Below are 26797 nucleotides of genomic sequence, written 5' to 3' on the forward strand. Positions count from 1 at the left end.
GGCTCCCATCGTAAAGATTTGACAACTTGCAACAATACTCAGTCTACACGCATCAATTGTAAAGGCCCACATGAATCCACCAATAAATCACAATGCCCTGCATATAAGAAAAGAGCACTAACACTCCAAATAGCAACAGAAAAGGACAATCCATACCCTTCTGCAGCTATGGAAACAAATACTGCCCAGTCACACCAAATGAAACCTATATTGAAATTAGATGAAACTCCCAAGTCAAATACTCCCAATGCATTAAGTAATCCTTACAAAACACCATCCTTTAAGCCCCCTAGCTCAGATCTCTATCAGAAATAATCACCAAGCCAACAAGCCTCCTTGCCTAGTGAGATGAGGTCGGCCTGGGATCTCTTCCCAACATGAAACAAACCAAAAATACTACCAGGAATTAATTCCTTAACTGACAAACTGGATGCACAACAAAACATGCAAACCCCAAATATATACTTATTCACTCCAAACCGCAGTGCAGTTCAGACCATGAATATAAAACAACAACAGAAAAGAAATATCATTGCTGAATTGGCAAAAACCTACATCCCTAATCATATGCTCATTCAAGCAAAAAAAGATCTTGCTTTACTATTAACAAAGCTGAACATTGATACACAGTCATATGAAAATTAAAACAACAACACAACACACATCAATACTCTAGTGGAATATAAGATCACTTACAGAAAACAAGTTAAATGAATCAATATACTTTATGAATAATAATTCCATCAACATTGATTGCCTCCAGGAAACTCATTTAACCCAAAATCAACAAATTAAGTCTCTGGGATACACTATCCTGAGAAAGGATAGATCATCAGAGGGAAAAGGAGGTGGAGTAGCTTTAATAGTTAAAAATAATATAAAATTCTGTGGCATCAACTTTCCAGATTTTGTAAATGATGTTGATGCAATTGGTATCAGTGTTTGGCTGAATAATTCAAAAACTTACATATTAAGCTTTTATAACCCTAATGGCCAAACTACAGATGCCATTGATTTTCTTCAGCTATATCAATAGTTTTAATATGTTGAAAAATATCATTATTTGTGGAGACTTTAATGCCCACAGCCTTTTATGGGGGAATAAACCAGCAAATAAAGCTGGTAAGTTCATTGAGCGTATGACTTCAAACTAATGAATTAGCTGTTGCTACCCCTCCAAACCTGAATACATATTTCAACCCCAAAAGTAGCAGTTTCTCAACAATTGACCTACAAATTGTGTCTTTAAATAATTTGAATAAAATTTATATAAATAAAATTGAAAGTCTATGCACTGACCGCTTTGCCATAGTTTGCTCCCTAAACGAACCTGCTGAAACCCTATCACATACCTCCAAATATATCAACACTAAAGCAAATTGGCCTAAGTTCCAAAATAAGCTAAATGATGAAATTACAAGTTTCACCCAAGATTCATGCATTTCAAACGCAACAGTTTACACACATGCTGAAGTTTTGGCATCTTTACTAACAAATACAGCTAATCATGCTATCCCCAGGACAACACAAAGGAAAACCTTCCCTAAACATATTCCCAAAGCATGGTGGACAAATGAGTGCCAAAATAAATGAAGAACAAAAAAGGCAGCTAGGAGAACATTCCTAAAAAAAACATTACCTATTACATATTTAAAAAAATTAGAAGCAGAATTTAATCTAAAAAGGACAATAATAAATGCTAAATATAACTACTGGAATAATTTTGCAAATAATCTCTCCAGAGAAACACATGAGCCAATTATACATAGTCATAAGCCACATCTGTGGGAAAAAGACTTCCCCCAACCCACTCCTGTATGAGCTTATACATAATAATAACCACTATGACGATGATAATGAAAAAGCTAAGCTATTTGCCACTCTCTTTGTTAATTAGCTAACATCAAATAATTGTAGCAAAATGCCCCCAATTCCTATGAACCCAAGTAACCAACCTCGCCCAGGATCCGAGTATATAACCAGCCCATTTTCAATCCAGGAAATGAATAATGCAATACATCAGATTAGGACCAAGACTAGCGGCAGCTATGACAATATACACCCTACATGGATAAAGAATCTCACCCCTTCATACAAACAGGAACTTCTAAATTGTTATAATCATGCTTGGGCTTCATCTATGTTCCCCAATATCTGGAAATGTTTGTCTCTCCTACCAATCCCAAAATAAAATAAACACGAAAATAACCCTGAGTCTTATAGGCCCATAATGATTACTCCTGTGATGGGAAAAATAATGTAGAAAATGATATATTACCGACTCCTCTGGTTTGTTGAAAAAAATAGCATGATCCCTCACACTCAAACTGGCTTCAGGAAACACCATTCCTCAACAGATGCTTTCATATTGTTAACAAATGCAATATATGAATGAATCTCAAAAAATAATGTCCTAGTTGCAGCTTTCCTAGATTTTGAAGGGGCATATGACAATTTAAACCACAAGATACTATTGATTAATCTTGCAAGCCTTGGAATACCCTCCACGCTAGCACATCTTACATAGTCCTTGGGAGAGTTTCAAAATTTCATTGTTTGCGTAGGTCCAGGCTATTCGCCACAATAGACAATGCCCAAAGTCCTTCCTCAGGGAGCAGTCTTGAGCTTCCTCCCCTTTGCTCTATAACTCTGGGGCCTGAACCTCCCCCACACGAATCTACAATATGCTAATGATCTGGTACTATGGTCAGCTGGCAATACCTTTGAGATTGCACAGCCAAAGCTGCAAAAGTCACTTTTCCAATTTGAAAAACTCTCTCAACATTCAGATTTACCCACTGCACCCACCAAGTCAAAAATAATCCAATTTCACCGAAAGCGAAATCATGTTAATGCAAGACTAACTCTAAATGGAACAACTATTCCAAAAGATAATCATATTAATTACCTTTATCTCATGCTTGACCAAAAACTCAATTTCCACCACCACATTTCAAACACAATAAAAAAATGCTATAGAAAAACAATTATACTAAAAAGACTTCTTTCCACACCCTGGGGATGTAAGGAGAAAATCTTACTCCACTTCTATAAATCACATATAAGACCCCATATTGACTATGGGCTCATTGTCTATTGTGCATGTGCAAATAACCAGATGCAAAAAATTGAAACAATACAAAACGGTAAAATACGTCTCATATTTGGTCATAGGAAACCCACAAGCACCAAGCATCTGCTTATGGAGAGTGGATTAACAACACTAAGGGAGAGACATAGCTTTCTCTTGATAAAACATCTTACAAAAATTTAATCAAATAGCTCACACACCCTACATAATTGGTTAAGAAATCCAGCCATGTATAGAGGCATTGCAGATGAGTATGCCAATATTCAGAAGAAGTTTCCTGTACCCGCAAATTCTATTGCACCTACTTTCCCCCAATCCCCTCCATGGAATTGGTCAATCCCCATAATAAATACTTATTTCTTAAAGTGGAGTAAAGATTTAACCCCCATCACTTTTGTCCAGAAAAAATTTGCTGAACTTAGCACAATCACTTATAAAAACTATTCCTAAATCTTTTTTGGTGGGTCCAAAATGAACGAGAATCTAGAAAGTGGTGCTTTCCTTACTGGCTAGTTTATCGTGCTGGGTGAGAAATTTCACAACAATGTATCTATAATGTCTGCAGAGTTAAATGCCATAATCATGGCATTAGAACACCTTATGAATAATAAACCCTTGATTGCTAATCCAAATAATAATAAGTTGCTGTATTCAGCTCCTCAGTATAAGCTGGATATTGACTCTTATCATTGTCTTAGTATTATATATAATCTTGCTTCAAGTTGCATAAGAACTTATATTTAGTATATTCCTAGCCACTCTGGTCTAAGTCGTTGTCACCAAGCTGATGAAAAAGCAAAAATTGCTATAAATATTGACCAGCCAAGTGGGAGACCAATCCCCTTTAGAGATATTTACTGATGGAGACCATCAGATACTATGTTTAATAAGAAAAATCCTATCCTTTCCCCCTTTCCCAATAAGTATTTCTCTAAAATTTATCACAGAATTCGTTCTGGAACAAATGGACTAAACTTTCTTGCGTTCTCGTATCAGTTTCCTAATTCAAGTTGTTCAGTTCCCCTGTCCCCTCTTTGCAGGTATTGTATTATGAATAATGAAACAATTGACCAGCTGCCTATTTGAATGTAATAAGCTGACGTCTGCACAGCATACCTTGCATTGTAAATTGTTAAAGTGCTTCAAACACCACAAAATCTCACTATCAGCCAAGATCCTAGCTGACTATTCCTGCACATAGCGCACAGAAATCGATATCTATCATCTTATATTTGAACTCCTCGGGTCGAAAGATCTACTGAAAGATATCTGAGAATATCTAATAAATTAGAGACAACCAAGCCAGTAGCTCTGTAGCCCACAGAGTGAAGCAAAAGGAAAAGGGCTAAATAGTATCAACTGAAAAGCCCGCCTGCAGTGAAATAGAAGAAGAAGAAGAATAATAATTTGCAGCAGCTAGAAGAAATCAGCGGCTGGACATGGTGCAAATGCATTCAATAAGCTATTACTGGCTATTTACTATTTGCTCACTACACAAATTGTCAAATCTCGGAACAACATTGGACATGGTGACCCCCACTTCTTGTTCAACGTCAATTTCAACGTCAAATATATGTTCGAAAGTCAACATACTATTTATTACCATAGCAGCCGAAAAGCGAGCTTTGCACAAATAGAACGTTGCAAATGGTGGAATCCATGTAAATTAATAATAATAACAATAATATGAATCTATTACCCATAAAAGGCACATCCATAAAATTGAATCCTTGGCATATTCAAAAGAGATTCCATATTGCAAGACAAGCAAACTTCATTGGAGCTTACAAACTGGTGCAACAAGAGAAACAATCATTGATACCATCTTCATAAATTTTTACTTTCCATAGCTAATTTTTTTTCTGAAAGCTGAAATGTTTTTTGCTTTTTTTTAATTCCAAGAACTCAGAATTCAAATAAATTTTTTGCACTGTTGAATTGAACATTTTTGTTGCCCTTATGACGACACGGCGTGAAAACCCAGTAACCCTCCCTCCCCCTGGATACGTACTTCGGGTTGCAGCCTTTGCTAAGGATCTAAGATATATCTGGGACCTGTTATAGGATCATAAAAACTTGAATCCTATTGATATATAGAATTGATCCTGAGAAACATTCCCAAATTTACAATTTCAAAATAGAATCCTAAACAACAAATGCATTTATTATTTGTCCCCCCCCCCCTTCGAGGAAGATAGGCAAAAAAGGACATTTTTCATGAAGCTCCGATTTAAGATTTCCAAGATACAGTCATTCAGACCAATTTCGGAAGAGGGGGGGGGGAATGAATATGAAACCAAAACAACCATATTGCTATTTATGATTTTCTAGCCTAAACCTTAAGAGAAAGATATTTATTTAATTTATAATATTCTATTGTGAAACAGTTTCACAATAGAATAAATTTGTAAATATAGACGCAGAGGTATAGCCCATAGGCAGAGTGTGAGATCAAAATATGAGGAAAATGCCTTTTCAGGCCATTATTTTAAATTCTTCCGAATTGGTGTGGCCTTCAGAGCAAAATCAATTGGAATTGCCTGAACCCTTTACGTAATTATATTCAGAATAATGAAATGTATTAACGTTACCAGTAAAAGAGATACCAGCAACATCTTCACTTTCACACAGCGCTTTCCCGATTTCAGCAGCATGGTGAGAAGATGAAGTCACAACATTGAAAACACCCTTTGGCAACCCTGCTTCATCTGCCAATGCAGCCAACGCCAGTGCAGTCAAGGGTGTATCTTCTGCGGGTCTTGCAACGCAAGTGCATCCTGCTGCAAGAGCTGCGGCAGCTTTTCTTGTAAGCATAGCCATAGGAAAATTCCACTTGAAATAGGAGAATATTTATTAGGGAAAACAATCGCTTCTTGGATAATACTGGATTTACTATTTAATCAGGCACGTTTAGCAAGCGAAGGAATAGGAATGGGAGAAAGGTTTACATACCCCTAAGTTCTAAAGCTATAACATCCATTTCACCTCCAACACTTTTAACGAATTCAACCTCTTTTCAATTTCACAATACTTCACGAATAATTTGGGGACTACTCAGGATCAGCGTTGCCAGCGCGGTACAGTTGTACCGTTTTTGGTACAATTTAGAGGTACTGGCACAGTGCAGTACATTTGGAATTCATTTGGTAAAATCAGATTTCCCGATACATTTCGGTTTTAGGCCCTACTTGCTCCTTTTTGACTCAAATATCTGTTCCAAGTTTTAGTTTATTGAAAATTGTCTTATTGTTATGGCAAATTTTTAACCTGCTGTTCCGATTATACAAATTACTGTCTTGTGGCATAATTTTAATCTGAAAACTGGCAGATGTTATTTTAAAGCGTTGGCAAGACTGCTCAAGATCAGATTAAAGAGCAAGTATAACTTATAAGTGGAAACCGGCTCTAGTGTCGAAAAAAAGAAACGCCCAACGCTAGATGGTGTTGATGATTTTTAAACACTAGTGCCATTTTCTACACTCAAAAGTTGCCCATATTCTTTGGATTTGATGTAGTACTTCTCCAAACTCGATGCGACACCAAAAATGTCAATAATTAGAAGTATCGGATCTATGGATAGTCATGGAATGTACCAACACTTTTGATACACAAGTTTTTACCATTTTTTGAAGTTTGTTTGCGGCACCTTACTAATACTACTGGATCATTTACTAATATACAATATTGTTTATAAGCTAACAGTACAAAGGGGATTATGGTATGTTTGTACAGTGAGCTGCACAAATAAACCTAATTTTTGTGTTTTACATATTTTTTTGGAGTTTTTCGTCGTTATCTTTTTTCGGTTCACAGATTTGTAAGTTCGATGGCTTTTTTTAGCTTAAAAAGATTATAAATAACCTTCTATAAATAAAACTTAAGTTGAGCTGGAGCAACTTAAAATACCTAAGTACTGGATATATCCAAAAGTTTGTTTCTACAGCATTTTTAACTTTAAGGGTTACAAGTGTGACCTCGGGGATTACCCTACCCCTGATGTCAGGGATTTGAGTCCTCATGTCACTGGTTATTTGGCTTGGAATGGGGGTCAATGGTGTCACTGCAAGCTCAGCCGGAGTCGACACAGCTCTAAATGGGTACCTGGAGAAATCTGGGGGGAAAATACGGGAAGCGTCTAATAATTTGCCCCCAACCACGCACTGCACTCCCGGCCAAAGGCGTTTTCTTTTCTTTATTTTTTGTTGGGGGGGGGGGGTAAATCCTGGTCCCCTTGGCTGAGGGGGCTTAAGGCAGTAAGTTTCAAACATGTTTTTTTTTCATTTTTGTGACCTCCTAATGCTCCTCCTAATAGAATATGAGGTTTCCTTGACGAAAGAAGTGATCCATAGAATTTTCAAGCCAATCAATAAGCAAAATTACCCTCCAAAAACTGTCTGTAAACAATAAGTAATTTATAGAATTTAGCACCCTTGTCCCTTAGATGGAAGACATAGATGGAAGACTTGCGCAACGTAGACCATTGTTCAGCATGCGAAAAAGTTTTTAAGCTGAGATTACAAGTGTGCAAAGACTTGCGGAAACTTTTTCAGTCTTGCCTTGCTTAACTGTCTTTTTTACTTCTTTTTTACAAGCAAAACTAGTCTTTTAACAGAATTCAAAGCCTAGTATACAGAGGCAAAACCCCTCAGTCAAAATATTTAAATAACAAATCCATCCTTAATTAAGACGAAAAAAACAAGAGTACGTCTTGCCATGCTCACATCTTTCAATATACTTGACATATTTGACTAAAAGGCTACAAGCCAAAAAAGAAAAAAAAGGCACTTGCCTTTATAGAAAAAACAGATTATCTTTATAATGGTCTAAATCAAATTCTATTTAATTAGTTAATGCCCCAAATTCCAACAAGTTTTTATAGTAAATTAAAAAAAAATTTAAAAATTTCTAAATTTCTAAATTGTTCTTCGGCAACCTAGCTTTTTTGATAAATTATTAATCGCAATAAAAAAAAGACAGTGTTCCGTCTTCCACTTACAGGTGTAATAAGGCCAACGACTCCTATTGGCTCACGGAAAAACACCATTTCTCTCGTATTCGAAGGTCGTGGTGCTACTTCACCCTAAAAATAAAACTCATCTTAAAAGGAACTATAAAAAAAAAACTGAAATAACTTGTCTTGAGCCAATAAAATAAATATCAAAAAGCAAGGTGAAGAGAAAGTGGAAGAGATCAAAAGTTCAAAAGCCTACTTTATAACTCAAGTTTCTTCTTCTACTTCTCCTTTAAGGCGTTTGGCTGATAAAAAAACAAGAAATCGTAATTTAATTATTTTTGAGGCCAGAGAACGGAATATTGTTAGCCAAGAACAGTATTAACGTTTACGTTAAGAGTCAATTCGATTGGGTCCATCCAAATTATTCGGTTATGGTGGCGCTTTTTGCAACTCATTTCCTATGTGTATCATTTCCTATATGTTTCAATCGACGTGGCTTATTGGTCAAAAGCAAAATATAGGGTGGACCAAACCAATGTAATTCATTCTTGTTTACCATCTAGGTTTTGACAACTACGGTATACGGAGATTTTACTGCGATTTATTGAGCCGACGGCTTTCTGATAATATTTTGAAGTGAGATTGAAAAAAGCAAGAAATAACAGGCTGAGGATCTTTTAGCACCTGGTATTTTTTTCAGGATTATCTGTAAATCTGAAAGGCTTGTTTTATAGTCAATTTACCAGTTTTTTTCCCCTTCAAGGATGCTTGCACAATATAGTTTACTCGGGTTTGCTAGCCATCTTTAGGGTGATCGAAAAATGCTGCAAAAGAAAATAATTTCTATAATTTCACACTGCTTTTCCATTTACAAAAAAGAAATAAAGAGAGAAAAAACGGTAAGAACGAGTAAGAAACAATAGTCAGGGGATTTTACGTGAGCACGAAGAAGGAGCAAGGAGTAATAATATATATTTCCTACTCCTTATTCATGTTTATAGATTGTACATACAAACAGGGTCGCCAATATAATATTATTCTCTTAAAAATAATTAACGGTAAATATATCTGGCCTTTTTGAAATATCAGATATGCAAGGATTCTAATTTGTTAGATTTGAGGGACCAAAGTAGAAAGCTTAATAAAGAAATACTAAATTCAGAATTATAAGACTTACAGAACCTATTCTATAAATGAGACTTTCAGAATCCAATCTGATCAAGTCTATTTTCCTAAATTTTGAGGTTTTATGGGTCACAAAATTCACTCGATTATTTTTTGTATGTTCTCAAGGATGTTCAATAAAATTGTGGAATGTTTCTAGCAGGGTCTATTATCAGTTTTAACAATCTTTGATAGCCCATAATTGCGCCTTTCAGAATCCAATCTGTTCAAGCCCTTTTTCTTACTCGTATTTTTTGTGAAAATCCTGAACATGCATTCAGCTTTGCACATTCACAAGGATATTACCAACAGCAATAAAGACCAGCAAATTAAAAAAAAACATATACCAGTCAGCACTAAAAACTTCATTTAGCAGTCAGAGTAACAACACTAGAATACAGAAATCACGAACGTATTACCTGAATTGACCCAACATCGTAGTTGCAGTGGTAGCAGCAACCTAGTAAGGAACGAACGACAGCCCATAGTAACCAAAACTTAAATAACACTTTTAAAAAAAACTGACAAGTGAGAAAATGTCATTTCTCTGGCTTGAATGTCATTTCAAGCTGATTCAGGAATGATAACTATTATCTAGATTAGTCTTGATAATAAAATATTATTTTGAAAACAAATTTAAGGGTATTTCAAAAATAGCCTAAAATTCTTTAAAAGGCGTAAGATCGATGCAAAAAGTACACCATTGGAATCGCCTGGGCCAAAACCCATATACAGGAAACATATAGTCCCCTTGCTTGAACAACAAGGAAGATCACTTTTTTGTATGGTTAGCACTAATGTGTCTTCTTTTTTCCATTTTTAATATGGAAAAACATTGCGCTGCAGTCCCAAGTGAACAGCCACAAGGTGTATAACAAGAATTTTGGCAACATTGGTGAAAGAGAAGGAGCTTAGACGAGCAGATCGGAAGAAACCGTCTTTGGTGGTGCTTCAACTGCTTCAAACACCTGGGAAGAAACATTTGGAAACCTCAAACAACACCAAAACGTTCTTAGTATATTTATTAAAAAATAAAAATCTGGTCAGTGTGTCAAAATCAAAGCCCGCAAAGAATACTTTTTTGGCAGTTTTCTCATATCTTTGTTTTGGGTTTCAGAACAGCTCTAACAAGACATACTTTTCCTCAGTCGCATATCAATTTGACTTTGATAAGCTTTCTAGATACTTATTGATACAGAAATATAAACAGTGACACTAAGAATTTCTGAAGCAAAAAAAAGCAAACAGAGGCTCTAAAACAGCTCAAGTTGTACCTCAAGTTGGTACTCAATAGAACGAAACGTTATATTGTCACCGCAAAGATACGTAGGTGCCTAATTGTGGTTTCCCATAAACATTCACTCAGGTAGAATATTCTTTTGCTACGGAAAACTTACTTTCAGATTGCCAAAAAGTTCGATTACTTTTTTTGGCGAACAAATTCCAATACAAGTCAAAAAGTCAAGATTCAGTCGAGGGAACGATACCCCCCCCTTCCTTTCAGACGTGATGCTGGTAACAGTCAAGATATTCGGGCACGAAAACAGTAGATATGGTTTGCAAAATAGAATAAATCGTTTTGAGGAAATTTTCTTAGGAGCGTTAAAAAAAGTATTTGCACATGTACCCCAGGGGCGTAATTTGCTAAGGAGCAGGGGTCAACTGTACCTCCCAGACCTCGGTTTGCCCCCCCCCCCAGACCACAGTCCCCCCACCCAGCTGAAATTTAGTCTCTTCAAAAATATTGTCAAAATTAAGATAAGCCTGCATAATTCAAGCATCCACATAAACAGGTCAGTTTTCTTTAATATATATTTACACCTATGGCACTATAGGGCTCACTTTTCAGTTTTCACTTTCATTTTCATTTAATTTGGGGAAAATGGTTCCATCTTTGCCCCACCCCCCCACGATTTTGACGAAATTACGCCACCGATGTACCCAGAGTTTCAATAAGTAGTAGTATACACCTGTGAGTTGCTTATAAGCTATGTAGCATTGATTGTATAATTACACGATGAGCTAAATAATGTCTGAAGCAAAAAAAAATATTATTTGAGGTGTAAATAGTTAATGTATGAATTAATCAATTAACAAAATTAACAAAAAAAATGCTTAAAATTAATAAAACGGCATATGCTTCAAGTGATTGTTATTAAAATGTTGTTAAAACAGCAAGTAATTAATGTTCTTGAAACTGAAAACAATCCAACATTTATATTAAAAATAAACGAACATAAAATTCAATAGAAACAATTTTATTTCAAGTTTATTTTTTCATTATTAATATCTTCCTTCAAACAGAATTTTTAAGCTTTAGAGTTGAAAAATCATCAATATATGCTAAAAAACTTACATAAATGCGTTTAGCTTCTTCAGCAAACCATTCGATGTAACCTGCTCCATAAGCAACTTCTGCTTTAGCTTCTATCAGCGGCTTCCCATTCTCAGCAGTCATCAACTTGGCAATATCTTCCGAACTTTTGTCAATCAACTCAAACCATTTTCTTAAATATTTACTCCTTTCCTAAATTAAAACGACAAATAAACATTTAGATTAAATGAATATGAATATGTAGCTCTTCTAGAGCTACTTTAACTCATCTGAAGAAGTTTTTTTTTCCTTGTGACCTGTGCTGCCTTTTCTCAAAGTGACAGGACCAATATATAGACATATTTTTCTCTAATTACCTGTAGGAAGACACATCAATAATAGAATATTTGAAGAAAAAACGTTATTTTTTTGGTGCTGCACATCCACCTGGAACCAGTAGTGTCAACTGACGAAAATTTAAGGGGGGAGGGGGCAAATGTGTTTTTCAATATCTAAGGGAAGGGGAAATTGTCGTTTTTCAATGACAAAAAAAGGTATTTTTCAAAAATACCCCAAAAGAGGTATATTCAAAATATAGGGGGCATAGACCCCCATGGCCCACCTTCAATAGATACTGCTGTCTGGAACTGCCCCCATCAGGGAGCTACTTGCACTAAAAACATATTCCGTATTGCTTCCTTCACACAAAGGTTCAATACATGTATAAGGGCTGATTATGATTTGGATAAAGACTAGTGGATTATTTTTCATGTTCCCAGATGCAACAAATATATATATATATATATATATATATATATATATATATATATATATATATATATATATATATATATATATATATATATATATATATATATATATATATATATATATATATATATATATATATATATATATATATATATATATATATATATATATATATATATATATATATATATATATATATATATATATATATATATATATATATATATATATATATATATATATATATATATATATATATATATATATATATATATATATATATATATATATATATATATATATATATATATATATATATATATATATATATATATATATATATATATATATATATATATATATATATATATATATATATAAATATATATATATCAATGGAGCGAGGTGCAAATAAATGCATAAAGGGATTTCAACATCTTATATGCCCTACCCAATTACATAAGCTTAGACTACCATCTCTCACATATAGACGTAGGCGAGGATATGTAATAATGACATACAAGTTAGTACATGACCGAAGTGTGATCCCCAACCTGTTCCAGAGAGTCAGTTCACCAAGTACTAGAGGCCACCCCTTGAAGCTTTATTATCGAAAACGTGCTAGAACCAGGCCAAATAAATTATATTCTAACCGCGTAGTCAGCCTATGAAACTCCCTTAGCCAGAATGCAATTATGCCCCCCAGTATTGAAGCCTTCAAGTTTGCAGTTGACAAATACTGGTACAAGAAACCTTGGCTCACAAAATGGGATGCACCTAACGAGTTGAATTATCATCATCAGTGACCAGTGCTCACAGGACTTGTCCTTATCCCTGGCAAGTGCGATTGAATATAATTTAAGATAATATGTATATCTTAATAACACAAAAAACTATATATTCTAACTCCATGCAGGATGCAAAGAATCCTTCCAAGACTAATCAAAAGGGCAAAGTGATCAAAATACAGACCTTCAATCAAGCCCCCCCCCCCAAAAAAAAGAAAAAATCTAACATCCCATTTCTATAAGATATGGTTAAGTATAGCCTACTCATGGCCCCTTATTTTGATGTACAGTGTTATCCCAGTTTGCTAATTTCTTGTAGTTTTGGTAAAATTCTAAATTGGGAGTGTTTTGTTATTTTGGCAAGCAGTTGAGTTAGGTAAACAAAACTTTCAGGAATGTATCTAGAGATTAAATTATGACCTAGAAATATCTTTTGAACTGTGTACCTCTCCTCTTTTCCCTGCCCAAATGAAACAGACCATAGATGAACTTGGATTAGGTCTAGACTATACTACAAACTAGCCCAAGAAAAGTGTTGAGCCTCACAACTTTGCTAAATCGCGATTAATAACATGTTAACGATTCTGTGAAAACCTGTATTCAACTAAAAAAAATCATTGTATCACTTGAAATCCTGCATAGAAGCTTGAAGCTCTTGTCATTGATGGCTCTGTGGACCCAATAGGCTTTAAATCATCAGCATATAGATTCATCTGATTATTTACAGCTCATGGAGCGTCAATAATAAAAATACTCAACACAGTTGGACCGCCAATTGTTCCTTGAGGTACACCATTATCAAGTTCAGCAAGACTGTTTTTCCAATAAACAAATTTATTTTTGAAGTTTATTCTGTGCATTTGGATCTGCTCGCTCTTGTCATTGATGCTCTGTGGGCCTAATAGGCTTTAAATCATCAGCATATAGATTCATCTGATTATTTACAGCTCATGGAGCATCAATGACAAAAATACTGAACACAGTTGGACCACAAATTGTTCCTTGATGTACACCACCATCAACTTCAGCCAGAATGTTTTTCCAATAAACAAATTTATTTTGAAGTTTATTCTGTGCATTTGGATCTGCATTTAAGATTCATATAGACTTCTAGCTTTTCCTGAAAATATAGATCCATCTACTCATATAGATTCATCTGATTATTTACAGCTTATGGAGCATCAATAACAAAAATACTGAACACAGTTGGACCACAAATTGTTCCTTGAGGTACACCACTATCAACTTCAGCAAGACTGTTTTTCCAATAGACAAATTTATTTTTGAAGTTTATTCTGTGCATTTGGATCTGCATTGAAGATTCATGTAAATAGATTTCTAGCTTCTCTTGAAAATAAAAGATGTTTTCCCTTGGCACAATGGCATTCAGATGAGTTTCAAACAAACAAAAGAGCTCATTTTGGGGAGAGGGGGCCAAGCCCCCAGCCTTAATTATTTGGAGCAGTAGAATAAACAGCACAGGAGCTTGCACATGTAAATTCTAACCTTTAATGGGTCCAATTTTTGGAAATAACAAGTTTTTCAATTTTTCTTTGCATTGTGGTCCCCTTGACACAAAAACTTGTGGATATATGTTTCAAGTCAATTGGGGGGAAAAGTTTAAATCCTTTTTCAGACACTAGTTTTGCCCATGCCCACAAACTTTTTTTTTGGGGGGGGGGGGTACATCATGGTCCCCTTTGCTGAGGGGGCTTAAGGCAATAAGTTTCAAACATGTTTTTTTTTTCATTTTTGTGACCTCCTAATGCTCCTCCTAATAGATTATGAGGTTTCCTTGACGAAAGGAGTGATCCATAGTATTTTCAAGCCAATCAATAAGCAAAATTACCCTCCAAAAACTGTCTGTAAACAATAAGTAATTTACAGAATTTAGCACCCTTGTCCCTTAGATGGAAGACATAGCCTACTAGGTAACAGGTTTGATTATCCTGAAGAAATTAGTCATCTCAAAATGTTGATTAAATATGCCCAAGGATTATGTACCAAAGCCCTTGGCCCAAGGACTTTCAGGCATATGCTTAAACTCAACTGGAAAAAAATTTTTGGCATTCATTGGGATCTTTGCCCCAAATTTAAAATTTATGTATACATTAGACTTTTAACATTAGGGTCCTTTCAGGTCAAGAACTAGCAGATATAAATTCAAAACATTTTATTTTCTTATTATTACCACAACCCTGAAAGCTTTCACTTGTTGTGCATAAATAAAAACATATAATTAAGCAATTGGAGCAACTAATATAACTAAATACTAATGCAAAAAAAAACTTCCTATTTGAAAACTAAATCTAGGATATTCAGATACATACTGGTAAAAATAACTACTGGGCATTGAGCTCTTAAATTATCAAAACTTTCAGAACATACTACCATCCTCTGGATGATGGTTCCAGCAGTTACAAACTTGCAAAACATAACCATTTGAGCCAATTCTTCTGTTTACTTCTGAGGGGCACACCTTGTAGGCGTTATGTCTAATAGCTCTGTAATGCAAAAATCTAAAAACATACTTGAGTGCACAAGCTCAGCCCAATGAATGATAATGAATATGTTCATCAAATCAGCCTTAACTACGAAACTGTAAACATGGAATGTGTAAACTACATACTTGGTAACTGTAAGGTAACTTTTTAATGGGAGTCAGTGATGCAACTCTAAAAGCTCATCTAGAGTCAACCCAGCTCTAAACAGGTACCTGAAAAATAAGCGGAAGGTAAACAGGAAGGGTTTTACAAAACCACAGGATCACTGGCCCAAACCCCCAATTGCACTCCCTGGCTAAAGGGCCATGAAACAGATATCAGCACCACCAGTAGGGATTGTAAAGTCCAATGCTACATTCTTTACCTTTTATATTGCTGTACACCTCTTTACAGATTCAACTTGCAGCCTGTTTAATGGGTACCACACACTAGGGCAATACCCAACAATAAACCCCACTACTGCTTTGTGTTATGTTTTAAGCTGTAAAAATTGAGTTTGCAAAGCATATTTTCAGAATGTGGACGTGAGAATTCACACTTTTTGATATAAGTGATGCAAGTTTATCAAATTTTAGCTTACTGTCAACATAGCAACCAAGGTGTTTCTACTGCATCAACTGTTCTTAAAGATATATTATATATGTAATTTGGCTTACTTGTTCTCATGTAGTGGACAACACAGGTTTTTTCAGTTTTCAAAAAATTGGAAATCTCAATATTTTTTAGCTTTTTTTATATATTTCAGGACCTTTTATTTTGCATTCAATGCAAGACCACTAAATCAAATCTTCTGGACATTTGAGTCCAGAGCTCAAACCAAAAGTTGTTGAATGTCAAGGCAGTCAATGCCTATCTAACTGTGACATGAATCACAACACTCTGTGGTTTCAGCTGTTCCAAACCCCTTATCACAAATCTTACAGCTGTCAACATTTTTTTTGGGGGGGGAGTGGGGGTTGGGTCTTTTGATTCTAGGTTTGGCAGACGTGGATGATCTGATCTGCTTGCTAGTAGTGGCAATCACCCTACACCTGTGGCTATGCATACATCCAGGAATAAGGAAAAGGTTGGGAACCACTCTTCTATTCTCCATAATTAAAGAGTAACTATATACCAGCAGGTACCTGATAGATAGATAAATTTTTATTTTCACCAAAATTTTCATGGCACTGCCAAATTTCTTTTGTATAGTCACATTAAAAAGCAAATACATAAAACACTCTAATCAATCCTCCTGCTTTTCATGATACATTTTTACAAAACAAGGTAAAAAACTTTTTGCTAACTGTTGATGGGCACGGTATACCAGCTGAAGTTTCTCAACAGGCACTGCAACCCTGCGCGGGAGTCGTTTGTTGTGGAGGGAGGAAAAGGGTTTTGTGGGTTGGGTGGATCAGAGATTTTCTTCTGAAATCCATGCAGAGTTTCTCTCTTCTTTTTTTTCGGAGTTTGCATTTTAAACTTTGTCAGCAGCTCTTCATACAACATTTCTGCATGCTTTGATACTATCATTAGAGCTCTTTTCTGAACTCTTTAGAGCCTGGCGCTTTGCTCAGCCGTCAGTCCAAAATGCCATACAGGAGATGCATATTCTAGAATTGGTCAAATAAAAGATGCAAATATTCGGTGGAGGTGATCTGGAGGGGCACCATGTTTCAACATAAGCTTGAGCCTCTACAGCCCAGCATTACCCCTTTTTACTAGACTAGATGTGTTTGCTTCCCATTTTGAATCACAGGTAATAGTAACTCCCAAGAGTTTAATCTTCCTGACTTTAAGAGAATCAGAGATAGGTGCTAGAAAATTTGTTTCAGAAGAATTTAAAAATGAAACAGTTAAAATAGAAGGTTTACTGTCACATTTGAACTGGAAGCTTTAGTCTACACATTACCAATTAAAATTTGAGCTTTGCTACATTCATTTGCTTCAAAAATTTCTCGAAGTGTAAGGTCATCAACATATTTCCAGCAGTATTCACAGTCATTATGAATATCATTGATCATAACCAGAAAAAGAATAGGACCCAGAATGGTACTTTGAGGTACACCACAAAAAAACTGGCTTGGGTTCAGAGAAAGACTTCTTATATTTAAAAATTTGGAACCTATTTATTAAAAAACTCTGAATGATTTTCACAACAGCAGGATTCACTCTAAAATCAATTAAAAGCTTAGAAATTAAAATGTTATAATCAATCAAATGAAAACCCTTTTTAAAATCAATTGTTATTAAGTTTAGCCATTTACCAGGCTCATCAACATGCTTAAAAATAAAATGTAAAAGACTGACTAGATAATGAGATGTTGATGTATTCTTTCTGTTACCATATTGATGAGGATCAATGGTGAGGATTCAACTTCAGCTTTTAGCCAATATGCTACAAAACTTTTGTACATTTTGCTGAACAAGGGGTTCAAAGTGATTGGCCTCATACCATCAAAATTAAGTTCAGTATCTCTTTTAGGGATTGGAGTAACATACCCCATTTTCCATATCTGTTGGTAAACTGAAGAAGTTGAATGCAATTAAAAATTTGTGCTAGTGGCTTAGTCAATTTGTCAGGAAATTATTTTATAAGTTCATTTGGAATCTCTATGGGACTTTTACTAGTTTGTTTAGGTTTCTTTTATTTTACTAAAAACTTGATCCTCAGAAATAATAGGTAAAGGATGCCATGATGCGGAATTGTCTGATACTCTTGCTTTGTTTTACTTACATTAAGAGGTGGCAAAGACTGGATTAGACCATTTAACTGGTTAGCAACTGTTTTATCATTAGAATCTGAACAAAAATCAACACCACTAGGGGATTTTCCAAAAATTTGTTTTATTTCCTTATACCACGTGCTAGGCTTTAATTTAAAAAGATTATCAATTTTTTGGTGGTAATACTGAGCTGCAGCTTTTCTTGGCATTTTACGTACTGAGTTGCAGAGCATATTAGCATTTCCTATTTTCCCTTCTTTTCTTAGTTGAATTTTATACTGAATCAAATCTGTAATTTGATTTATCAAATTAAATCAGCTTTAATTTAATTTGACCTAAAGTGCTTGCAGCAGGTTTCCTCTGCTTGTTGCCTGAGAGATCTGTATGGCCCTGATGATGCACCTTAATACTGAGGAATATAGATGGCACTTCAACAACAAATATAACATAGGAGGCACAGTGGAATTGTAATATTAGATGGTGTTAGTAAATAAATCAAAGTGAAAAGCCATGGCAATGCTTGGAGGGGATAGAGAAAAATAGCACACCACCAAATAGTACCTGTAGAAGAACTAAACAAATGGATAAATAACCTTGTATGAATACAGTGTTCAATCTTCAACAGCATAATACTTAGATGCAATTAGATGCCAGGCTTGGGCTATTTTAAAAAAAAAAGTTTTTGGCAAACCAATATTTCCCTAAGCAATGGTGTCCCCTCAGCTTAAAAACTTATAAACATCAATTTTAGGCCAATTTAGAAGCAAAATTAAGGCTTGAGGGCCTGTTTCCTAAGCCTAGCTAGGTGTTTTGTACCAAAAATCTTGTTTTCTTTTGTTATGCCCTTGGCAAAAAAAAAACTTAAAGATGTAAATGTCACAATATGTGGGGGGGGGGGAATCAATTCTATTTTTGACCCCATTTTTGAGGGAGTTAAAAATAGTTTTGATTTCTTCCTAAGCAATTTGGGGAGTTGAGGATGTGTGTTTCAAGCAGATGCAAAAAAACCTTGCTTCATTTACTTTTTAGCCACTTTTTTGGAGACCAATAGCCCAAAATACAACTTGATTTTGTTCATTAGTGCTTCCATGGAAACAAGAGACTTGTGGTTGTAAGTTTGAAGCCATTCATGAAAGACTTTTTGGCCCAATTTTCAGGCGTACCTATATACTGCAATATATAGCAAACATAAGGGCATAAACACCACTGTCTTCCAAAAATAATGCCAAAAATAAGAATATAAACAACCAGTTGGGCATTCAAAATCAAGGGTTTGTATGACTGAGATAATTGATACCCAAATAATTTCACAGTGCATATATGACCATTTTGATAGCTGACTAGTAGACTAATTTAAGCTATAGGTTGAGGCTAGGGTACCTATAGCCAACTGAAATGTTAGTAGCCAACTAGTTAGCTGATTTCACAACTTATATAAGATTATCTTGATAGCTAACTAGTAGGCCCACTAAATAATAAACAACCATAACTGTGATTGATATAACTGTTCACTGTTGTAAATCACAGCCTAATGGGAAAATATAGTGGATTGTACATTTATCCATTAGAAAGCAAAGCAATGTAACTTAAAGATAAAATTAGTAGGTATCTATTACTGTTTTGAATTTATTTTTAGAATTTTTAAAGATTTTCTTTGCATGTGTCCCTGTTTACCAAGGATTTTTCCTCTAAGCACAACAGATCCAGTATGGACCTTAATTTGCTCCGAACTGTGAATTAAGGTAATTAAGGTAATGTATACTCTACTTTCTATTAGCTATCTGGTGGTATCTTCCAGCAAGATATCTACAAGTGGTCATCATGATCTTTTCTCAGCAACACAAAAATCTTTTTCTACAACCAAATGGGCACAATATTTGATTTTATTGCAGCAAATACAAAAAATCCTGTTTTGCAAAAACAAGATGTTATAAACAGCAGTAATACTTTTAAAGCAGTATTTGACAAAAAATTATATTCACTCTTGTTATCTAGCCAAAACTGAATCAGTGATACATACTGAAATTTTTGTTTTAAAGAGATATCACAAGGTAATTCAATCAAGATTTCTTTTTCAATACTTGTTAATTCAAATTTGTCATCCTATTTGTTGATAAAATGAATCCTGTCAAAACATGAAAATATTCCAAAAAACAAATTAAAAAACCATTCAAGTATTCAACAAATGGATTTTTGTTTGCTTCTATATTAACTTGGGCACATAAATTCAAAAGTGGAAACATGTGAAACCAATTTTTTTTTTTCAAATTTGTCTTCCATATCTCTATTTTCTTATGAATGCTTTAAATTTACCTTTTTAAATCAATAAATGCATTTATAGCCCTTGCATTGATTTATTCAAAACACTCGATTTTCTACTTAATAGGTAACTTGAACAATAAAATTGCACATTTGCATCCCCAATATGATTTTCTTTGAGAAAAATTACAATTTCACCTTGAATTCATAAATCCTCTTAATCCCCTTTGCAAAAGATAGCCAGTATGCTTCACAATAATCCAATATTGAGATTTATGCAGCTTTCATATCTTCACAGAGTTTTTTATCTACATAACATAACTAAACCTTTAATGGACAGTGTTTTATAACTTTTGTAAAAATGCAAAGTTCCTTACTTATGTTTTTTTATATAAGAGCTGCTCTACAGAGCATATGGTGCATCCAGAGAGCATTGGGTGTTTTCCTTTTAATTAGTGCTTGAAGGCCAGTTCTGTGTCCATAGATTGACTGTACATCATCTGTACAAAGCCCAGTGCAATTATTCAACTATATGCTGCTCTTATAAAAAAAAAATGTTGATTGTATTTAATATCTCACTGGATATGGCTTTGAAGAATATGGGTTTGCAAAATAATATATCTTTAATTATATTATTCTCTTTAACATATAAAATATAAGCAATAAAAGGCACATCATTAGCTATACTGATTTCTTCATCTACTTGTAAGGCAAATTTTGAAAAATACATCTATAAAACTAATTGATTGCAAAGATCATCAGATATGTCTTCAATACCTATAGTTTTATAAGCAAGCAATAATGGTTGCAATGGTTGTGCAAATGATTTCCCAATCATTGTTTTCACCATATCAATATCTACTATCAAAATTAATGTTTCTCCTATTGTGTGTGGTTTTATACAATTCATAATCCTGTAATATACTTTAACACATTTAATGGAATAACTTTGGTTTTCCTGTGTTATCAGTAGGCTAATAACACTTGTAAATCTAAACAATTAATATGATGATTTGTATTTGTCTTGTCTTGGGAGTTCTGTCTTCCTGATTCCTTCTACTTGTGCCAACATCAGGATAGTCATCATTAGAGGATATCCTTTTATAACCAGTCAAGAACTTATCCATTTTTCAACATACTAGCCTAACACTGCTGAGTTAAACTGAAGTTGATATTGTCTAGATTTTTGGAGAGCAGTACACCCCCCTCCCAGTAAATTTTTCATTATTCATATTATTGACTTACAAATAAAGTAAACATACAACTTACTGTCTTTTTTATGCTCTTTCCAAATATAATAATCATTTTTGTCAGAAATAAATTTTACCCCCCCCCCCTATATATACCAATTCAGGGTATATATTTGCACAGTAGGGGGGTGGGAAAAAGTTAACACTTACCTCACATTTACATCAGAAATAAAATTTACCCCCACTCCCCTAATGTGCAAATATATACCCTGAATTGGTATAAAGAGGGGAGGGGATGATATTCATTTCTGACAAACATGATTATTATATTTGGAAAGAGCATAAATAAAGGCATTGAGTAGTAATATTTACTTTATTTGTAAGTCAATAATATGAATAACAAAAAGTTTACCCCCCCCCCCCCTCCCTGTTCCAATTCAAATATAAGCCAAAACAAGGTGAATAATTTGATTTAAACAGACAATTTCCTAGTCACAGTGACCTTCCCCCCTCCAGTGGTAGCGCCCAAGGTAGATGACCCAGTTGCCTTCCCCTAGGAACAGCTCTGCTGAGTTACTAGTCTAGGCCTATATCTAGGCTGTTTATTTGTATTTGCGTATTTATTATGTCTCTTTGTATCAGTTTTGTATATGTTGTTGCCAGCTTTGAACACAGACATATATAATGCATCTTTACTGCAAGGCATAGCCAAACAAAAATTTTCTGTTAATCAGAGATCACTGTTCTTGAAAAGGTTATAGAATAGAATAGAATTTATTTGTGTTAAAAGCTCATAGGCCATGGCAAAAAATATAAACAAAGAACCATTACAAAGGAAATTGCACATAACCTAACATAATCCTACAGAAATCTACTTCTATGATACATTGCAAGACAAAGGAATCATGCCAAGCTTCTGATACCCATAAAACACTCATCTGCACACACATTCACCAACCACTCAAAATCATAATCCCCCCTACCAAACACTTCCAGTCTCCAATCATTCAGCTCCTCACATTCACACATCAAGTGATATACACTCATCTAAACCTCCACACATAGGATAATAATAAGGACCAGCCTTTGACTTTTCCCTCCCAATAATCTTTCTTCTTTGGCCCAGTGGCAAACTATCAGCCCTCATTTCAATTAATAACTTTATTTCATTTTTATTCAAACCCACCTTAAAAAATAAAACTTAACCCCAAATCTCCTTGGATCAACAATAAAGCCACAGTGAATTTGAAATTGAATGCTGGGCCTGTCATGCCTGTATTTCTTGGTCCTGTAAAATCCTTTCAAATACTCTACTTACTTGATCCCCCATATTCTTGAGCCCTAAACCATCCCCCACATATGGCTTAGTCCACACTGATCTAATACACTCTTAATTTGGCACGGCCACCCCCTACCTGAGTGGCCCTTCAACATTTCTAAGTAAGCCGCCTTCATATAAAAATCCATGAAACATACATAAAAAACCTCCTAGAGCATAATCTGAGATAGAAGTCCCTTCTTGAGAGTTTCATTTGCCTAACTTGACTAGACCTAGCCAGCACTTTAAGACAGTAATAAACCTCTCAGCTTCAATTTTTTCATGTTTCTAACACTTACCCACCTTTGCAGGGACATTCTGCCATTCCTTGAAACTTTCTTTAGCAGCTGCAATTGCATGCAATGTGTCTTCTTCATTCATGTCAGGAACTTCACCAATCTTCAGTCCATTAGCCGGATTGGAAACAGGGAATTTCTTTCCAGATAAGGCATTTAACCATTTTCCATTAATGTAGGCTTGATGCTTAAATATACAAACACCTCGGCTGGCCATTTGCCTTTTATAAAAAAAAAATTGCTATTCAATTCCTTTGTTTCTTCCAGGGCTGTTAAGTAAGGCGCTGCCACTCTGCTGGTGAGAGCCAACAAAAACGATTTCGGCTTAAAAAGTAAGACAGACCTAAAATTTTAGTGTCTACGTCGAACTTGCTGTTCGCACACAGTGGGCAATTACAAGTATGGGAGTAAATTTTTTATAAATTAGTTCAGTCACTGAAAGACTGGTTTCAGTAACAAAAAGTATGCATTACCATAGCAACCAGTCACTGGCCCATTGACTGGCTCTGTGGCGCAAAATCAAACAGTGAAGTGTGTAACTGACAGTCTTCCGTCCCGTAAAAGCCAGTCTCCATTTGGCAGATTCTGCCATTCTGCCATCTTGCAGAAAAAGCAACGTCGAAGGTTGCAGTATCTGCAAACTGCCAATACGGAGCCGGAAAAGAAGTCTCCATTGAAATAAAATTTGCAGATTGGCGGTGCAGATTTGCAGAATCCGCCAAATGGAGACTGGCTTTAAGGCATTTAATATAGCTTTTATCTTTTAATACTTCTTCTGCATATTCTGTCTCTTTTCATGACTACAAACATCGCAATTTTATGTGCCTGCTCCAATAACCAGAGCTTTTGAGACCCTGTTTGTGAAAACAATCCAGTGACCTCACAGATGACGTCACATAACGACTCAGTGAGGATAAAACATCCAGTGAGATTGCTGGCTTCTGCAAGAATACCAAGTGAGCCAGTATCTCATTTATTGATTGGGCCAGTAACTCAAAAATGGGTTCTAGGTGTTGTTTACATGCAGCAGAGAACCACATTGAATTATGTGTGTCTTTTTTGACTTGGACATATTTCTATTCCTAAGATCATTAAGCATTTTTATTTGGTGTATAAATCCCAAGAGATGAAAAAAAAACATTTACAGCTAGTCGTGGGTAAACTGCTATATTGTATTGTTGGGAGCATTACTGGAAGAGTGATTCAACTTTATTGATGGATCTCTTTCACTGCTGTTGAAATTGAACTTATATTTATTTTGTCACAACTACAGTGAACTCAAACTTCTCCAGCTATAATAAACCTAAGTTCTTTCAGACAAAATTGCAAAGTTACAAACTCAATTTCAGTTTTCAAACCTTCTTCATAAAAATTCTAACACTAAGAAGGTGTCAAGCCGTATTTTCACAATTGCTTTTTCAGGCAAAGTTGCCCGTTCTTTTTTACTTTTTCTAGGTAGCCCCAGTCTCCATTAGTACTCTTAAGGCTCATAAAAGCAAATCAGATGCATTTCAAGTTTTTTTTCCGAAAAGTATGTTTTCCGACGACCCAAAATCGGTTTTTACACTGCCAACTTCACCTGAAAAAGCCGAAATGAAGAGAGGGTTTTACAATACTTCAAAAAAGAAAAAAAACACCTGGTGGGGATTTTTAATTAACGTGAATTAAAACAGATCCGAGCAGACACAGTTTAAAGAAGAGACTAGGGCTGCTAAAAAAAAAACAATATCTTCTTCTGTAGCGTCAAAAATAAAGACATCTTGCTCTTTTTTTCTTGAAAATCTGCCGAAATTGATACCAACGGAACAGTCTTGACGATCCTTTCCACATATGTAGATGATTTTCATCGCCCTCTCTCCACACATACTGCTTAGATTGTACAGCTTTGGCTACGGTTTCTGTAAGACGTCAATTTTGAATCAAGGTTTTGTGGCTATTAAGTTCAGAAGACTTCCGCTCTGCACTTAAGCGTGACCCTGCATATAAGGTAACATAAAATCACCAAGGTTTGGAAAATCCGACCAATGAACTTTTTTAAGACAGCCAGAAGACTGTGGGGTCTTTCGAAGAATCCTCCCTCAGATCATTTTTTTTTTCTAGAAAATGGCTGGGGAAACGTACCATCAAATGCATTAGCGCATCAACTTTTCCAGACAGTGCTTCTTCAGGGACTAGAATTTTCAGATTTTGAAGAATGGAACTGTGGTCAATTTAGTTGGTAAATCTAAGAGAAAATACTAAAAATAATTATTATTGTGCATGAAAATTAGCATTTTCAAAGCTTTCTCTCTCATGGCTTCGTCACCCTTACTGTGGTTTGTGAAAATAGCATAAGGGGGGTCTACTACTTCAGAATTCTAAGAGTAGATGCTTCCAACGACAGCCACCTCTTGCTCACAACTTGCAACAATTTGTGGCTTTCAACACGGCAAATGACATATGAGACAACGTCACAGATAAAAATATTTAAGTCGTCAGGTAATTTTTTTGCTCGACATAGGGAGCACAATACGAGCGAATAAATTGTACAACCAAGTATAAATAAATCCGGGACTTATTCTTTTAGAAGCACCGTTAGTCCATTTCGCTGGCTGCTCTTAACATTTGAGTTATCAAAACAAATATTGTGTAAATTCTGTAATTTTTAGCCTAGACTTGAGGGGTTTTTCCGCCGTCCAACAAAAAAATATTGAATCAAGATTGTTGATCAACTAGGTGTTTCCGCGCGTTTTGTGGATCGATCTTTTCATCAGCAAAGCGTTTCCACGGTCCAACAAAAGGTTTTTCAAAGGTTTTTTGTATCCATTCTGAAATGTTTTCTAAAGTTCTCATTGGAGTATTTTGGTATGACATCACTAATATAGTTTTGCTGCCTGTGATGTGATTCTAAGCCACAGAAGCAGAAGTTCATAGACAAAGTTCATAAAATTTCACTATCACTGTCATCTGATTCATCAGATGAACTTTCTAGAAGCTTAGTGACGAGTGTAATTATAGCTGGAAGGATTGATTCCATGGTTTGACGTAAAAAAAAAATGTGTATATATATATAATTTGATGTTAACCAGTTAGGGGAACAGGGTTGCTGTTGTGCTATTGGTTCAGATAAACATTTCAAAATGGGCTGGATTATTTGAATTACTTAAAGCAGGCCTGAAATAAACATGAATAACTTTGCTTTAACCTGGACATGTTTTTAGTTAGAGGGGCTTTTCTTTGTCGGCCTAATTCTTTGCTCACTGCTCCTGCAAATCTAATTTCAATAGAGTGCTGGGCCTGGACATTCCCATTGGTCAATGCATTCTTACTGGCTGCTGATGATCCACTGCTCATGAGAACCGGTTTCCTAGGGTAAGTTTAAAAGACAATGATAGCTGATAACTACATATTGTTTATTTTTCAGAGCTTTTGGATCTAAATGCAACCATCATCATTTATATTCT

The 26797-nt window shown here is 35.1% G+C and overlaps 1 protein-coding gene across 1 annotated transcript in view; it reads right to left on the minus strand.

Moving 5' to 3' along the window:
- Positions 1 to 23601, minus strand: part of Ssadh (succinic semialdehyde dehydrogenase) — a 48375-nt gene extending 24774 nt beyond the window's left edge. The window contains exons 1-4 of the mRNA XM_089101648.1: positions 23362 to 23601; positions 11566 to 11736; positions 8088 to 8171; positions 5683 to 5923 (exon numbers count right to left, since the gene is read on the minus strand). Of these exons, the coding sequence (XP_088957774.1) occupies positions 5683 to 5923; positions 8088 to 8171; positions 11566 to 11736; positions 23362 to 23571 (706 nt within the window). The 5' untranslated portion in view covers positions 23572 to 23601. The remainder of the gene's footprint in view (positions 1 to 5682; positions 5924 to 8087; positions 8172 to 11565; positions 11737 to 23361) is intronic.
- Positions 23602 to 26797: the final 3196 nt, after the last annotated feature.

The sequence above is a fragment of the Artemia sp. Qi Xiang Cuo genome, chromosome 15, assembly GCF_049724085.1.
Source record: "Artemia sp. Qi Xiang Cuo chromosome 15, ASM4972408v1, whole genome shotgun sequence".
Lineage (NCBI taxonomy): Eukaryota > Metazoa > Arthropoda > Branchiopoda > Anostraca > Artemiidae > Artemia > Artemia sp. Qi Xiang Cuo.